Source organism: Sphaeramia orbicularis, chromosome 13 (assembly GCF_902148855.1).
Source record: "Sphaeramia orbicularis chromosome 13, fSphaOr1.1, whole genome shotgun sequence".
NCBI classification, from domain to species: Eukaryota; Metazoa; Chordata; class Actinopteri; order Kurtiformes; family Apogonidae; genus Sphaeramia; species Sphaeramia orbicularis.
The window spans coordinates 10,162,564-10,180,727 of NC_043969.1; the positions used below are offsets into that span (position 1 = coordinate 10,162,564).

The window sequence follows — 18,164 nt, forward strand, 5'->3', positions numbered from 1 at the left end:
GTTAGATCAGATAAGTCAGTCTTCCTTTAATAGTTTGAAAGAGTATGCACACTTTTTACATGATTAGAAACAACAGAAAAATGAAAAAAAAAATGTTAGTTTTTTCATGATTTGAGCAAAAACAAATATAAGCCATTACTTGTGTGTTATATGTTTACGGTACTAAAAAAACAAAAGACTAACAATAAAACTTTGGAACCTTGTGATATGTATGTGATGTTTATTGAACAGAAACACCTTCTGTATCTAAAGAGGTCACCCATCCACTTCAGCTGAATTCTGCATCTGATCTGTTTTACTTTATGGTCCCTGTCAGCTGATTGGTCTCAGTCATCATCTGGTAGGAACTGGATCTCACGACCCAAATGTGTTTTAAGCCATGGCATTATCTTAAAGACGTCAATGTGAAAGTCACGAGCGTCTGCTGGCGGTCTATCACTGCTGTATCTCCTGTGTCCTATGATGGGTGTTTTACAGACGTCAGTGGTGCCCCAGCTCACTACCCCCACCTGGTGACGAAAGCAGGGCAGTGTCAGTGTGGTGTGTAGACGAGACTTCTTCTAAAGCACAGGTGTCTAACATACCAAACCATGCCAAAGGGTCCATTCCAGCATATGGGATGAATTTATGAAATTCATAAATTACACTGAGGATATTAACAATCAACGGTGTCAAACTCATTTTGCTTCAGGGGCCACAGACAGAACAATTTGTTTTAGTTTGTCGTGTTTTGTGTATTTGTAGATCCACTGAGATCTGTGAGTTGTGATGTATGTGTGTAAATGAGAAGCTGATGCAGAATATTGTTAAAATTTACCTATTTTTCTCAAGAAACTTCATTTTTTTCATGATTGTTCATGTTAATCACATTTTTTTCAAGGATACTTTAAAGATGTAAAAATTTTCATAATACAATTTTACATTTTTCACTCTAAAACAAGAAAGGTTTGGAGTTGACATTATTTATAGGTTATTATTTTATTGGTCCACCCCACTTCAGATCATTGTATGTGGTTGTATGTGGCCCTTGAGCTAAAATGAGTTTGATACCCCTTTAAAATTTAAAGGGAACTTGTGACTTGCTCACCTGAAAGTAGCGTTTTCTTTTTTGCAGGAACAGAGGTCCACCAGAGTCACCTGAAATAAAAATGTCCACATATAAGTGTTAAATAACCTCTGTGTTTGTCATGTTGTCATATTGTCATTATCACATTGTCAGTCCAGACCTTGACAAGTGATGGCATCTTGTTTTCCTGAGGTGCCTCCAGAACAAAGAAATCTGTCTGGCACATATTCCTCCAGCGTCACATCTGTTGGCGGTTTTAGAGTTTGCCTGGCTTTCTCCACACATGCAGCCCTCTGCAGAAAGTAAATAATGAAACAGTGAAACACACTTTATCACATACATGTGTATAAAAACATTTGATCTGGTAATAGATTCTTTTGGTTCTCACCTGAGTGTCTGTGTGAATATGTGTGTCTTTACGAACTTGTCCGTTTGTCGTCTTGTGGATGAAAAAGGCAGGTGTCTGCTTATAAGGAAGCAGTTCCTCCTCTGCTCACAGATGTACACACATATGTTTACATGTATTTCAGAGGAATTTCATAGGAAGAATTTCACAAATATTTACAAGTCAGTGAGTGGAACACAATTAACTTTGTCAACCAGAGTTCATCCATTCAGGCTGAAAAAGTCCCACATGCTAAAATTTAGTTGGACTGCCTTTACTTTTTCATTAAAACTTGCATTCATTGTATGTTGTAACATAATTTTTGACAAGTAACTTATGCAATGTCACAACCCCCACCCCCTGGGAATTCTGCTTTCTTGAAGGCTATTCACCTAATTCTTTTCAAATTTAACACACGTTCTTTACCACTAGTAGAGGTGCAGTGCAGTTTGACAGCTGAATTTAAATTTTTGACTATATATATATATATATATATATATATATATATATATATATATATATATATATATATATATATATATGTAAATAAATTTTTGAAAATGTTTTGAAACAATTGAAAGTTACAACTTGGCCAGAATGTTTGTCTTGGTTTGACGGAACTACCCAAAAAAGGACAGTTGTTTAGTTTAGTTTACAATTATGCTTAATTACAAATTCTGAATTAATCCCTGGGTGGCAGAGTATCTGTAAGCAGGAGGGGCAAAGTGTTCGTAAACTCCATTTACTTTTTTTCTTGTTTCCATTGTATTTTGTTCACATAACGTTGCTGAACATTTCCGTCCTATGTTGCATGACTTTTTGGTCAAAACCTTGTATTGTGTTCTCAGTGTGGTTCAGGTCTAGACAATATGGTGTTCAATCCATGTGTGAAAATGACGTATCATGCTCTCTGAACCGCTCTTTCACAGTTTGATCCTGATGAATCCTGGTATTGTCTGTGCCATTATGAAAGAAAAAATCCACCGATGTTCAGACCTGGTCATTCAGTATTTTATGGACACAAAACGTCACTGAACCTAGACCTGACCAACTGAGTCAACCCTAGATCATAACTCTGCCCCCACGGCCTTGTACTGTAGGCACTAGGCATGATGGGTAAGAATTTCATCCACCACTCCTCTCACTCTGATCACTCTGGAACAGGGTCAATCTGGACTCATCAGACCATCAAACTGATGGTTGTTTACATAATGAGAACCTACTCACTGCATCAGTTGGGGTTAAATAACTTATTGCAGATGAAACATCACCGTGCATTAATTATCAAAAGGAAGGATCTGAAATAATTGCTGAGTTGAATCCAGGTGGTGAATTCAGTGTCCAGGCTGTGTATATCTGATCTATCACATATTATGGTTCAGTCAAAGGTCACTTACTGTGCTGCAGACAGGTGGAGTCGATCCTCTTCATGGCTCGGCTGGCTGGTACGGTACATGGCAAACAGATAGGTCTGTGGTATAACACAACTGTAGTCAACACTGAAGACATTTTTACCAAGACACAATATTCCACTTTAGCGAGCAGCACAATGGCACTAAAACAAGAATGGATGTGCTCCTTTTTTATCCTCAAGATCTAGCTTTAGCTGTGTTTTGTTACTAAGATGTATTCATGGTGGCTGGTACTTCACAGATGCTCTTCTGAATGCTTTACCTGGCCTTCCAGGAGAGAGGGAGGCTCTTATTCAGCCTCACCAGAGCTACATCATAATCATAGAACTCAGATACGTTTCTGCGTTTCAGTGCATTGACATTGAATCTGGGGTGCATGATGACTGAAGTGGACATCACAGGCGTGTTCTCACCACCTAGAAAAGAAGAGAAAAGAAAAGAAAAGAAAAGAAAAGAAAAGAAAAGAAAAGAAAAGAAAAAACTTCCTGTTTTTTATTACATTATGAGAGTGAGAGCAGTCCTTTTTCCTAAATAAAGAGAGCATGTCTGGTACTAAAACATTCAAATTTTAAATCAAATGTATGACTTAATGCTCTTTTTAACATTAAAAGGGGTTTTGAATGACATTTGTGATCTGAAAAATGACAAATGAAAGCTGCCAGACAAAAATAGTGGTGTCAAATGTACATTATTTGGAATAGAAGTATAAAGTTGCAAAAATAGAAGTACTTGAGTAAACTACATCAGATTTAGACAAATACATGAGCTGAAGGAAATACTTAAATTCCACCACTGTTAAAATGAGCATGTGGTCATTTAGCAGATAGATAGATAGATAGATAGATAGATAGATAGATAGATAGATAGATAGATTCCTTTTATTGTCATTGCAAATAAATACAACAAAATATTAAAGCACAAGGTAAAAATGGAACCCATAAAAAAGTATAAGAACAATAAATACTAAAGAATAAATTATTGCATTTGTACTCCACCCCCGCACTACACACATGCATGCAAAACAAACAGGTAGTGCCTGGAAATATGCAGTGGTCATAAAATAAGCCATTAATGCATAAAATAGTCCCAGATTATTGCACAGGCCCTTATGTTTTAGTGCATTATTTAGTTTGGTGATGGCTTGAGGATAAAATTTATGTAACAGTCTGGTAGTGCGTGTCTTTACTGGCTGGTAGCCCCTCCCTGAAAGTGGATTAAATCAATGACTTTAAGTTGGACATGTTGCACAAAGTTAGTTGGTACCGACCATATTTTATTTCCACCTGCTGAGGGACTTGATCTGTTCCGACTCGACCAAAGCAATGAGCAGACGTCAGCACCCAGTTCTGACTCACAATAGAGCCGGCGCATTTCTGTGACCTAGGTGTAGTCTACAAGAGAGGGCAAATGTGATCAGATAAATGACCACACTGAAATCTACCAAAACAAAAGAGGATTCTCTGTTAAGGCTTGAGCGTTTCTCTTACTCCTGGCAGAGTGACGTGCCATGGTTTGGTGTAACCTTCCTGCTCCTCTTCTGTGACGTCTTCCTGAGCCACTCCACACATCGTCACTGTCTTATCACCTGTAGCAACAAAATCATGGTAACTTCAGTCTTCAATTTGAGTCCTTTTATTTTCACAGTTAACCCATAAAGACCCAAACATCCACTGGCAACCAAAAGCATCTACTGATCTGTAATATCTAACACCTGTTGATCCACTAATCCTATCAATACATGGAAATAATTGGTGTAAAATGCAGTTTGTCATCTTTTCATGGTCATTAGATATGACCCATTTGGACGTTCAGAGGCTCTATAGCAGGGGTGTCAAACTCATTTTAGTTCAGGGGCCACACACAGCCTGATATAATATAAAGTGGGCCAGACCAGAAAAATAATACAAATAATAGGATAAGAACTTTTGAGTGAAAAAAAATAAAATTCCGTTATGAAAATGTTTACATCTACGAATTGTGCTTGAACATAACATGAACAAATACACTACAAACAAAAAGTTAAGGATATTTCATTTTTTGGGGTCATTTCTTTGTCATTTTTGCCATTTGTAAATAAAACTATGGTCATTAAAAAAAATTGTTTCAATTCAATTCACACACACAAAAAGTAAGAAGCACTGTACAAGAATCCCAACTGAAAAAAATAGCCCAAAAAATAAAAATATCCTTAACTTTTTGTTTGTAGTGTATGAACAACCTGAAAATTCTTAGCAAAAATAAGTGTAATGTTAATAATATTATGCCTTAGTTTATCATTTATACATGTGCATTACAACTTAGAGATCACAGTGGATCCACAAATACACAAAACATTTACTAACAGGGAGAATATTATTAAAATTCCACATACTTCTCTTGAGACATTTCAGATATTCACTTTTTTTTATATATATATATAAAAGGCTAGTTTATTTATAAATGTAACTATTCTTGTGTAATGGAACTTTTTTTACACTAAAACAAAGAGAAAAAAATTGTAGTTTTCATAATTTATAGGTTATTATGATAGTATTTTACTGGTCTGATCATTTTTAGATTGAAATGAACTAAAATGATTTTAACATCCTTGATGGTTAATATCTTCGTTGTAATTTTTGCATTTCACAAATTCCTCCCAGGGGCCGGACTGAACCCTTTGGCGGGCCGCTTTTGGCCCCCGGGCTGGATGTTTGACACCTGTGCTCTATAGTGAACATAGAAACACCGTCATTTTGTACAACACTGATTCACCAGTAAAACCCATAGTGTTTGACAAATGACACTGGATGGTGATGCTTGTTTTTATGTTCAGTTATTGATATCTTTGCTGAAAAAGTCACTTTTTCTTCATTTTTCTCTGTTTTGATAGAATAAGTATTGAATTTACTCTGTGTTTTCATGAAGATTTAATTAAATATAGGAAAATACATGATTTACAATGAAAAATACTAAATACAGAGGATAATATTATAATAAATGGTGATAAATCACATAAGAAACAAAAGTAGCACTGGGTGTTTTTGGGTTAACATTCAGCTGATGAATTGACAGCAAAAATAGTTGATGTAACCTGTTGAGAAAATCCTTCTACTTACTGATGATGCTGTTAAAAATCTGTCCCAGTACGCTGTAGCTTTGGACAATGAATACATGATTCTCATCACTTTTCTTTGAGGCCAAAGAGTTCAGCTCATCTTTTTTCACTTGTTCCCCAATTCCAAACACATAAACATCTGAAAACAAACACAGATGTACTTAGAACTGCCTGCATTACCACAATTAGTGAAATCTGTGTTTGTGAAAATAGGTATATCTATATGCATTTATGAATGCATGGTTGTGCATGTAAATATTTGTTCAGATACATACGCATATATCGTCGGCTTCCTGATAAAACCTGCTAAGTGACATTTTTGGTTGGGAATTCAAACCTGCTATCTCCCCTATTATAGCTTCAAATTTCAGTCTCCTGTGAAAGTTGTTTACATTCCATCATAAGAACCAACATTAAAGGAACAGATATTTTTTGTCAAATTTCAGTTTCCTGTTATATAAACGGTTTTTTGTTTCTCCTGTAAAATTTGCCAAAAGTCACATAGCAGGTTTTATCAGGAAGCCGACGATATGTATGTGTGTAAACTGATGAATACTGATTTCTTCCCTTCTGTTTCTGTCATCAGGTGTATAAAATTCACACACATACACACACACACACACACACACACACACAAACTATTGCAAACACGTGAATAAATCCTGGACATAAAGAAGATGCTCTGACCACAGGAAAAAACAAGATAAGCTACTCAGATATTTTTTGAGTGAGGATACAAAAATATGTTATTAATAATAATATTATTATCTTATAAGTGTGGTAATATGATTTAATTAGTCATGCAAATAATACTAACCTCACATCCCTCTGGTGCAGACAAAGCTTCATGTCCCCTGTGGATAAAGTTTACTCACAGACGCTTTTTGTTTCCTGCTATATCACTATATTTTAGTAAAATACTGACCCAGTTTTGAGTTTAAGTCCTATTGTTAAACACAGCCAAAACTAATCCAGACTAAAAATGTGCTCTTTTATGGTCTGTAACCTCCACTGGATAACATTCATTTTATATTAAGGTTTAATGTCAAGGTTAAAGACTCACCTGTTCACTGCTGCCTTTGACTAAAAGGCTTTTTACTTTTAAAATTTTATTTTCTCCTTCGAAACTCTGCACTGCAACCCTTACTTTAATATGTGTGTGTTTTTATATTTTTGGGTTTTTATGTGTTGTTTTCTTACTTGCTGTTTTTAATCACCTTTTACATGTTTCTTTTATAATGTTTTAAATGTGTTTCTTTTCCCCTTGTCGTTGTATTTCAATGTCCTGTGTGAAGCACCTTTTGCCTTGTTGCTGAAATGTGCTACGTAAATAAACTTGCCTTGCCCATGTTCCTTTGAACTGATCAGTTTTCAGAAAAACTATGTCAAGTCATTTATAACAAATATACACATATATGCAAATATTTTCCTCTAAAACCTATTTTCAGCATTATATTAGACTTATTTGTAGTAATGGTTGTGTAAAGTAGTGTTCTCAGTGTTAGTTAACCCTTCGGTATCCCGTCCAGCAAGGCCCTTACTAAGCACCAAGTGTGCCATTTTGGCACACTTGTGGAATAATGTCAAAAAAAATTTTCATACAGTTTGTTTTTAATTCTTTTACACTTTTTTCTATTTCATCAACTTGAGCCGTAAATAAAAATACCAAATACTCAATAATTGTCCCATTTTTTTTAACCCTTTAAATGCCGTGTTTGTAATGTACACTATTGTTTTTTTATGCAAAAAACACACAAAAAAATATTTTTTTCAATATACTACATAAAAAGTGGATTATATATTATTTGATTTTTTTCATCCTGGCATATGTCAATGATTAACAGCAACATTGGATAATTTGCATTATTATTTTTGGCGCTAGGTCAAATGTTCAAAAATACTAGCATCTGTCACCAAGTGTGCCAAAATGGCACACCTATAAATCAAACTATTAAATATTATATATTGATTTATTTTTCTGCTCTAATTTGATTATATTTTTGCAAATCACGGTTTGCCCTAATCATCATACATATCAAATAATCATTCATTTTAGATTTTTTTTAACCTTTTAAACAATCTCTTTTCATCATGATGTCACTACATTTTTTCATGCAAAAAACACAAAATATGTTGTTGGTTTTTTTTCAAAATACTAAATAAAAATTGGATTACATATTATTTGATTTTTGCCGCCTGGCATATGTCAATGATTAACAGCAACATTAACAACGTTAATAAATTAATTTAGACCCTCACCTCTCAAATGAAGCCCAGATATCAGTAAAAGCAGGATTTATGCCTTCATGGCTTTTGGATCAAAAACAGTGGTTATAATAGAAGAAATAATGCGTTTTAGGCACACTTGGGAGACAGATGCTAGTCTTGTAATTTTCTTTTCTTTACAATGTGTAAATTTTAGTTGGTGGCCAGAATTTTAAAGATCATTCACAAATGAACAAATTTTGAATCCTAACCTTATTTAAATTGTGAAAAATAATCTGAAGTTTTTTAACACGAAGTGCAAAGTGTGCCTAAAAAGCACACCCGGATACCGGAGGGTTAAGAAAATAACATAGACATAAATGGTGCATGGGTAAATTTAACCCAGTAGTAGTTTTTAGTAGGTAACAGCCCCTGGTAGTTCTAGTGTCCATTGAAGTAAAAGGTAAATACAGTCCATATGTGGTGTTTAATTATATTTGATTATGATACCCAGCAGCCTCTCGTTTGTGTGATCGGTGGCTGTGCTGCTATAGCCCAGAATGTTCCGGATCCTGGCCAGAGCTGCTGCCGGCTTGGAGCCTACGTTGGAGTATCCTACAGGAACATACAGAAGAACAGAGAAGAAAGGCGGTGTAAAACCTTCCTGCCTATGCTTGTATTTTAAAAATAATTTTCAACCACTGGAGATGCTCAGCAGATGCTGTTCCTTGTATGAGCTTAAATTCTTGTGTCTTTACCATCTGTTTGTAAAACAATAACGTTCTGAGTCTCATTGAAATGGTTCCTGTGTCTGTTTTGCTTAAAAAAACTGATCAGTTCGTAGACGCGGATCAGCGCAGAATAGATGTTGGTGCCCGTCTTCTGCCCATGACCTGCAGGTAAACAAATTCAGCACCTGAATAACTGGAAAACAAATGAAACAATAATTTGATTAACTTCTGAAATGACAATGTGCGCCTTACTGTGGTAGTCAAACTGCTCCAGGTTCCATATAACGTGCTCTGCATTACCGCTTTCAACAGTTCGTCTTATGTCTGTGATGTCTTTTGATTCACTAGCAAATGACAACACATGGTATCTAATTTGCACTTCATAACTGTCCAGCTAGAAAAAAGAAAACAACTTTATTTAATTCAGTCACCCATCCATAACAGTTCACAACTGAATCACAAGTAGGCCTCAACTGGCCGACTCCTCAAGTTCTGGAAAAACTGAACAAACATGATTTCAAATTCAAGAGGAAGATGGATTTTCCAGAGCTTTATATACAAAGCATGGCCAAAAAAAGTCCCCCACTAGGATTTAACTCAAATATTTCCGATCCTTCCACTGGATATTTGCAGCAGTAATTATGTTTCAGATCCAGTTCTTTATCTCGAACTGATGGAGTGGGTAGCTTCTCATTTTTTAACCCTTTCATGCATAGGCCACTCCAGTGGACAGTTATTCTCCAGCTGTTCTCTTGTATATTCATGGGTTTTGATGTTTTAGTTCCATATCAGCCAACACAGTGAACACTTATGCACCATCCCATAACACTGACATTCAGACCACTACTGTAACTTTGCTGTTATTGATAAACCTAATCTGCAGTAACATGGTTAAGTGTAAATCAATTGTTATTTGTTAGACAAGAAGTTTTTTTTTGCCATATTATCTCCATGAAGTGAGTAATTACTAGCGTTAGAATATGTTAAAATGTGAGAAGACATCAGATTAGCAGCATTAAAAAAATTTTATTTCATTGTTTTCATATCACTTTCTGATATTGGGTTTTAAACACGTTTCTTTACTTCAAAAATTAAATGCATGGATATTTTTGTTACTCCATCGGCAAAAAAAAAACTCGATCGCATTTTTTTTTTCATGCCTAAGGAGGAATAAAAACACTGAAGAAAAAAATCTTGACTAAGGTTCTCACAATTCATGCATGAAAGGGTTAAACAACCATCAGTTTGATAGACAGAATAAAGATTGGACTGTGTTTCAATGGAAAAAGGTCATGTGGTCCGATGAGTCCAGATTGACCATGTTCCAGAGTGATTACCCATCATGCATAGTGCCAACAGTACAAGCCTGTGGGGGCAGTGTTATGATCTGGGGTGTCAGGCCTCGTATCGACAAAAAGAATTAAGGATTAGTGTTGTGATATTAAATAAGATAATCAAAATGATGCCGTGGCATATTCGTGCTAAGTCTTAGCTAAAGGTAGCCCAACAAAATTACAATATTAGAGTGTTGGACTTCTTTTTTTTTTAACCAAACTGCGTATGAGTTAACTATTTCACCAAAGAAGATGAGTTCATTTGCTACAAACCTTCCTTATAAGTGCAATGGTGGCATTCCTGGATAATTCAAAATCCTTCTTTTTGATGCTGCCTGATGTATCCAATAAGATGAAGACATTCATTCGACTGCCTTCAGACACACGGAAGGATCGGCCAAATGTCACTAAAGGAGGAAAATGGGAAAATCACAATTCATGGTAAATACACCAGACAAACAAGCTGTAGAGTAAAACACTGTTGTGTAATGATACTGTTACCAAAGATATTTATCACTGCTTAATAATTTCTGTAAAACCATTGTAATTGCATTGAATGTACATACACAAGGACTACAAAATTTAGCTTTTTAAAATCTTGTTTACTGAAATAAAAGTAAGAATAAAAATTTGAGAAAACATTAGCTGTTTTTCTAGTTTTCCAAATTAAATTTTTCCAACTTTTTCACTTTCTATATAGGCTTTTTTCCCCCCTTAATATATAATAAACTAGGACGACAACTAATCTAAAACTACTCAAAATATAAAACATAAATATAAATATACATACCATTACACTTGTAAACTAACGGCCTGATCACAGTCAAGGTGTACAAGTATATTTGCATCAGTTATTAATCAGTATTGCAAAAAGATCCCCCCAAAACCATTCCCAAAATGTTTCTTTGGCCATCTTATTACTAGATCTTGCAATCCTCCAAATCTGAAGTATGAAAAGTGCTATAGAAATAAAGTTTGATTGATTGATTGATTGACTGATTCATTGAAAATCAGATAAAAACTGATAAAATGGCGACCCAATGAGCATGAAAACATGTGCACAATTTTATTGTTATAAGAGAGCAAAATTATTGTAGATAATGTTTTGTAACACAATAAATAATTACTACTCAACTCCTGTGTCTTTTTTATTACAAAATACACACATCACATTGTTTTTCATTTATTGATCATTTTTGTTGAACAGCTGTTTGATTATCTATTCTTATTTTCAGTATTAAGACAATCAACCATTTTGTTCTGAAAACCCTTCTTTTACAGCCCTTTAACTGTAATAATAGAATGGGAACCTGTTATTTAAGTATTATTATGACTAAATATGCACAACTAGACAGATTTTGGTATGCTCCCTGGCTGCAGAAAATTTGGTAACAATGTGGCAAACGGATGTTTACGTCGAACCACATGTTTTCAATGGTGCGTTGTTCACCAAAATTCATGTAGTGTCCGTACACCAATATACTTCCATCAATAATATGGCGTATATGCCTTATAGATATATTGTTATAACTTGTTCACAAATGTTCATTTGCTCCTGTACCAGGAAGACTTAGTTACAGATCTAACACAGATGTGACCATGTGGTAAACCAGATTTCCATTTCAATCTTGCAGAGTCCGTACACCAAGTAGTGTCCGTACACCATATTCAAAATATGTGGGTCTAAATTTATTGTTTCTGTCAATATATGGAATTTTTCAGCACGCATGCTTTGGACATGACATCTATGCAATAAACAATGCATGATTATCCTGAGTGCTGAAACATTTCTATATCTGTCTGTACACTGAATAACTTCTGATTTGACAGGGGTACAAGCCTGTGAAATTTTTAAAAGACACCATAATACAAAAATATTTTGGACTTTAAAAGAGAAATATCAGACAATTAAAATGACCTGTCTGATTTTTTGATAGAGCATTATTATTTTTTATCTATTTGTGCACCCTTTCTGGTACCCTTGATTGTGATCAGGCCATAACAAAGACACTAAAATGAAATCTGTTCTGGAGCTACAAGGCTATAACAAAATAAAAACTTAACTTTGCTAGAAAGTTTGATGCATTTTTAATGTCATTTGTTATTGTGATATAATATTGTTTAGATGTTAATATGTTCACGTCAAAGCAGCTACACCAACCTTTCTTTATGGAGTCTGGTGTCAGTACATCCATGACTCCAGCCAGTGACCCTGCCATGGCAGCTGCCACAGTGCTGGGGGAGTCGAAAGTGTATGGGCCTGCGATGAAGTACCAACGTTGAATCATAATTCGATAGAGCACAGGTTACAGAGTACAGAGCTTTCAGTTCAGTAGCTGTAAACCCACCACTGGTAATGACTATATTTGTACAGGAATGTCAAGAAGCTGCTCATTAACGCAGAGAAAATGCCTGTAAAAAGTCCAACTCTACTCTACTTTGACAGCGTGGTGGTGAGCCGCTCCACTCTCTGTTCTCCAGGCAAACCCTTTCATCTGATCCCAGCAGATCCAGACCAGACTGACACCTGTAGATCACCTTCTCTCCAGTATGAAGTTGGCCTGCTGACCTGTGGGCTCCTGGTGGGGTACCTGGGTCATCACAGTCACCATCTGCAGAACAGGAACAGTAAGAGAAATAAAAATAAACACAATAGGTCATTCATCTTAAGACCTGAAAGAATTTCAAATGATATGCAGAGATCCAAGCGTATAAATGATGGTTAGGGATTGTGATGTTTTACACTTACGAGGCAGGGAGGCAGACACCCTCTCTACGTTTAACGGTAGGCCGCTGAAAACTTTTCTGTTCAATGAAAATTGAAGTGGCTCAGGCTGCTCTTAGTTCTGCTGCTATAGGCTTAGACTGGGAGACTCATGCACTGCAAAAATCTAAATCTTACCAAGTGTAATTTTCTAATTTTTTGTCAAAATATCTCATCACACTTAAAATAAGACATAAGCACCTAAAGTGTAACTTGTAAGTGAGATGTAAGAACTTATTTTTATGCAATGGATCTTGAAAATTTTATTTCAAGAAATCTTACCAAGATAATTTTCACTTGTTCCTTTGGCATATTTTTTTTTGCTTAGTTCAAGATTTTTTTTGCCTAATTCAAGCAAAAAAAACCCCCAAAAAACCCCAAAAAAACCAAGATCTATTGTCTAAAAATAAGTTCTTATATCTCACTGAAAAGTTACTCTTTAAGTGATTATGTCTTATTTTAAGTGTGATGAGAAATTTTTACTAGAAATGAGAAAAATACACTCGGTAAGATTTAGATTTTTGCAATGTGATACACTGACCTCCCCTCTGCTCCTCTTCTTCTTTGACCCCCTCTCTGCTTATCCTCCTCTCTGCTCCTCCTCCTCTCTGGCCTCCCCTCTTCTCTGACCTGCTCTCTGCTCCTTCTCCTCTCTGACCTCCCCTCTGCTCCTCCTCCTCTCTGCTTCTCCTCTTTGCTACTCCTCCTCTCTGACCTCCCCTCTTCTCTGACCTCCTCTCTGCTCCTCCTCCTCCTCTCTGACCCCCCCTCTGCTCCTCCTCTTTTCTGACCTCCTCTCTGCTCCTCCTCCTATCTGACCTCCCCTCTGCTCCTCCTCTTCTCCTCTATTCATGCCCCAGTAAATACATGTTACTGACTTGACTTCCTCCCTGGAGTCTCTGTGCTTTATCACGTCACTGGTTTTTCCTGGATCATCTCTGGATCTGCTGCTGTGGTCCCGCTTCTCTCCTGCCTTCATCGTTACCACTCATTTATCCATATAATTGTGCTAGTGTTTATTACATACTTACATAGACGGTAGAGGTTTCTATTATTTGTGCTACCAGTTGCAGTAGTAGTATATCCACTGTTAATACTTGTATTTGGAGTTGTAGTATTAACAGTTACAGACATTTGTTCTAGCTATTGGCAATTATACTAGCACCAACTGTTCTTACACCAGCTGTTTTAGTTTTTAACAGTTGTACAGTTTGCTGTTTGCATCCCCCCCCCATTTTCTCTCTCTCTCTCTCTTCTTTTAACCTTCTCTCTTTAACCCCAACTGGTCAAGGTAGATGACCATCCTCCAAGAGTCAGAATCTGCTCCAGGTTTCTGCTGTTAAAAGGACGTTCTTCCTCACCACTGTCACTAAGTGTTTGCTCCTGGAGGATTCTGTTGGGATTCTGTAAATCGGCTTAGACCTGCTGGTTTAGACTAGCCCTAAATGTAAAGTGTCATGAGATCGTTTTTGTTATGATGTGACGGTATATGAATAAAATTTGATTGATTGATTGATTGATTGATTGACTGATTGACTGACTGACTGATTGATTGATTGATTGATTGATTGATTGATTGACTGATTGATTGATTGGACTTATGCTCCAGTCTAACCGTGGTTATCACAGACAGGAATGGTTCCGGTCCACTCCCCAGACAGGGTGCAATTTCTCTGAGCCGACCCATGCAAGGTGAACCCTTCCTCACAGGAGAAACTCTGCACACTCCCAACTTTGAACCACTGGTCTCTGGGCCAGAGGTCACCATGATCCAGCTGTAGCTGACCTGGACACAGCACATCTGGACAAGGCAGAAGCACACAGACAGAAGGGTGGACGATGAGAAGACGATGCAGGTAAAAAGGGTAGAAAGACTAAAACACAGTGGTTCCCAACCTTTTTTAGCTCATGACCCCATTTTAACATCACAAATTTCTGGTGACTCCAGACATTCAAAACAGAGACATTTTTTTTTGCTAAAATTAATTTGTTTTTAATCATGTAATAGTTTACCACACTATGTTGCAGATAAAGGTTAATTTTAGATGACATTAGTCTATATAATGTATATTATTATGGACAGAGGCAGAAAAACCAGGTGTAGATTACTGCACAAAGGGAGAATTTTATTTTCCCTGGTCAGGATATGTACAGTCAGTCCAGCTTGGATTTACAAGGCTGACAGTTAATACTGAACAAACAAGAACTCAAACTATGAATTTTGAAAGAGCTGCAGCATCTGAAACCGACCACAATGAACATTTGACAGATAAACAGTACCACAGTGCTTCAGTTTCAGCTTTACAGTTTGTCTTTTATGGATTGGGATTGTCTTTGTCAACTCAACATATGTTTTTTATTTGTAAGGTTTTTTTTTTGTTTTTTTTTTAATATCAATTTGCAGAAATTTCAGGCAACCACAAGGTTGAAAAACACTGCTATAACAAATGAAGCATAAGAATACCTTTACATGTTGCCCGTGTTACCAGTCTGCCACTGGTCAGCCTCATGGGTGACCACTCCCCATGGGCATCGCAGACACGGAGGCTGACCGGGAAAGGGTACTGCCCAGGTCTGCAGTGGTACGTCAGCACACTGCCCTCCAGCCCCCCCTGTGGAGGAAACACATGGTCCCTTTGAGTCAAGGATTCCAGTAAAGGGTTGTGTTCATGTTTGTTTCACTTTCAAGTCCATCTAGTCTACTAAAAAAGACTTACTTTTACACTGAACTTAATTTTACCTCATTATATTATTACTTCATTCCTTTACACCATTAAAAATATAATCACTGGTTACTTAAAAAATATAGAAACAAACTGACAGGCAATGTTATCTTTAATTTTTTTTGCTAATTTATCTTTCATTGAATAAACAGTTAACTAAAAAAAATTATTAGGTAATTAGAGGACCTAAAACCACTTAAATGTGTTCAAAAAAATGAAATTTGATTTAAAAATTGTTGGATTCAGTTGGTTTAACAGAAAAAGTTAATGAGTTCTAATATAGTATCTAAACCTGTTAGGTAAGAATCATTTTCTTTTGTTAATCTATTTTAAGAAATTTTCAAAAAACATATTAATTATCAAAATACCACTAAGAATCAAAGACAACCAAGTCTAAACAAAGGGAAAATTTAGATGAATGATGTAAGAAAACATTAAAATGGAAAACATTGCTGAAACCAGTGACTGAAATGAAAAGGCTGTATTTTTGTTTTCCACAATATTATATTGTAACATTTTTTTTCTACTGAAATTGGTTACATTTTAATTTATAAATGACCCTAATGTTTAATTCTACTTAACATTTGTATGATTTTATTCAGTAATGTGATTTCATTTATTTACTCTGCACTTATTTACCCCAGTCTCAGCTTCTTTAGTGTGTACATTTGTTTTTACATTTTATATTTAATAATATATTTCTTCTTTTCTTTCTTTGTTTTCTGTTTGTGTACCACTGTTGTGATACTGTTTATTTGTACCTGTGAGTAGGAGACATGTCCACCTCTAATGCTCTCTGTGGTTGAACAGTTTAGAGGCTGAGGATCATCATATGTTTCATCGCCATAATCATACTCTTCTTGTTGCAGGGAAACTAGAAAAAACATGGTGAAAAATTTGCAAAAGCAAGTTTCCTCCCCTCATCACTGTAAATATTTTATATCTCAAGTTGCGTAGATCCCACATCTTGGCACCAAAAGCACACATATTCAACATGATCACGCACAAAACTACATTATCCTGTTCTGTAACTAAAGCATTAAACAGAAAAACTCACCCCTTAGGACAGACACGAGTAAGATCCAGAGTATGAACCTGACAAACATGACTGGATTTGAAATCAGCTGCTTCTTCGAGTGTCAAAAACCACGGCCTGAGTGCTGAGTGATCGGCAGTCAGCTGCTTTATTTGATATCTGATTATTTATTAACACAGGACCAAACAGGGAAGGAAAGATTGAGCAATTTCGGACAGAACCCAGATTTAAACTCTCATTCTCATTCTTTTGGCTGCACTTGGTTCATGTTCCTCTTGCTGTAAAAAGTATAGTTACTTGGTGTGATCACTTCAACTGCCAGAACGGCCTCATAAAAGCTGCTCTAGGCCTTTCCAGTTTAAACACATTAGGACATACACTGTAAAAAAAAATGACTGTAGAATTAACACCAAAAAGTTGTAAAATTGCAACATAAAAAAACTGTAAGTGACAATACAATGCAAAGTTGTTTATTTGAAAAAAAAAAATTGTGTTTTAAATCAAATATAGCTGTAGTTTTTGCAGGAAGAGTATGTGAACAAAACCAGATTTGTATGTAGAAATGATGTATTTCTATTGTTTTTAGAAAATAAAACTGTAAATTGAAAAACAATGTGGTGCCGTTTAAACTGCAAAGACTATAATGTTGAAATAACAGCATATTTGCTTTTTTATATATACATAAAAAAGTTATAAAAAGTAAACTTTTAACAATGTGACATTTTAAATTTGTAAATTAATGGGTTGGTAGAGTTGGTAGAGCGGCTCGTCCAATAACCAAAGGGTTGGTGGTTCGAATCCTGGCTCTGACTGTCCATATGTCCAAGTGTACATGGAAGACACTGAACCCTACATTGTTTCCAGTTGGACCTGGTGGTTTTGGAAAGGGCTTTGGACACCATGAAGGCAGAGAAAATGTGCTAAATAAGTACAGTCTATTTACCATTTAAATCCAGTGTTAAATCTACATGTTTAAAATGTTAAATCTACATGTTACTTGGTAAATATGTTTACAGTTGGATGTGTTTTTTACAGTATTGTTCTGGAAACCACAGCTGCCAGTTTTTTTTTCCATAAAAACAACAGGATTTTTTTTTACAGTGTAGATTTGGGTAACCACTGCAGTTACAAATCTTACAATCTCTATAATTGTTCTCACAAATGCCAAATTACCTGCAGGGAAAAAATAAATAACTGACTGCGATGTGGGTTTAAAAAGCTTGTTTGTATTTGTATTAGTGCACCTTGCAGTTTATGTATTTGTTAATGTATGCATGCATGTGGATTAAACATTTTAGGAGCTTAAAAGATCATTACGGGGATTATGGAGGGTTAACAGGGACCACCATCTTCACCCTCACCCCTTCTCCTCCATTCACCTCCCTCCACCTCCTCCTCAGGGCTCAGTCGTCTC

The 18,164-nt window shown here is 35.9% G+C and overlaps 1 protein-coding gene across 1 annotated transcript; it reads right to left on the reverse strand.

Moving 5' to 3' along the window:
* Positions 1–73: 73 nt before the first annotated feature.
* On the reverse strand, positions 74–16,888 carry LOC115431226 (complement C2). Its single transcript, XM_030151457.1, has 19 exons — positions 16,772–16,888; positions 16,476–16,588; positions 15,456–15,603; positions 14,607–14,792; positions 12,666–12,839; positions 12,389–12,487; positions 10,501–10,634; positions 9,146–9,287; positions 8,921–9,055; positions 8,673–8,777; positions 5,959–6,096; positions 4,351–4,448; positions 4,131–4,254; positions 3,126–3,279; positions 2,849–2,922; positions 1,455–1,555; positions 1,227–1,359; positions 1,088–1,137; positions 74–509 (listed from the first exon to the last, which is right to left on the reverse strand). The coding sequence occupies exons 1-19, from the start codon at positions 16,818–16,820 to the stop codon at positions 327–329; spliced, it is 2,340 nt and encodes a 779-aa protein (XP_030007317.1). The 5' UTR covers positions 16,821–16,888; the 3' UTR covers positions 74–326.
* Between the last annotated feature and the right edge of the window lie 1,276 nt (positions 16,889–18,164).

Coding starts and splice junctions, on each gene's coding strand:
- LOC115431226 (XM_030151457.1), bottom strand. CDS start 16,820: ATGTTTGTCAGGTTCATACTCTGGATCTTACTCGTGTCTGTCCTAAGG. Junction 10,635..12,388: donor ACCAGACTCCATAAAGAAAG/GTTGGTGTAGCT, acceptor TTCCTCCTTTAG/TGACATTTGGCCGATCCTTC. Junction 1,138..1,226: donor AGATGCCATCACTTGTCAAG/GTCTGGACTGAC, acceptor TTTTTATTTCAG/GTGACTCTGGTGGACCTCTG.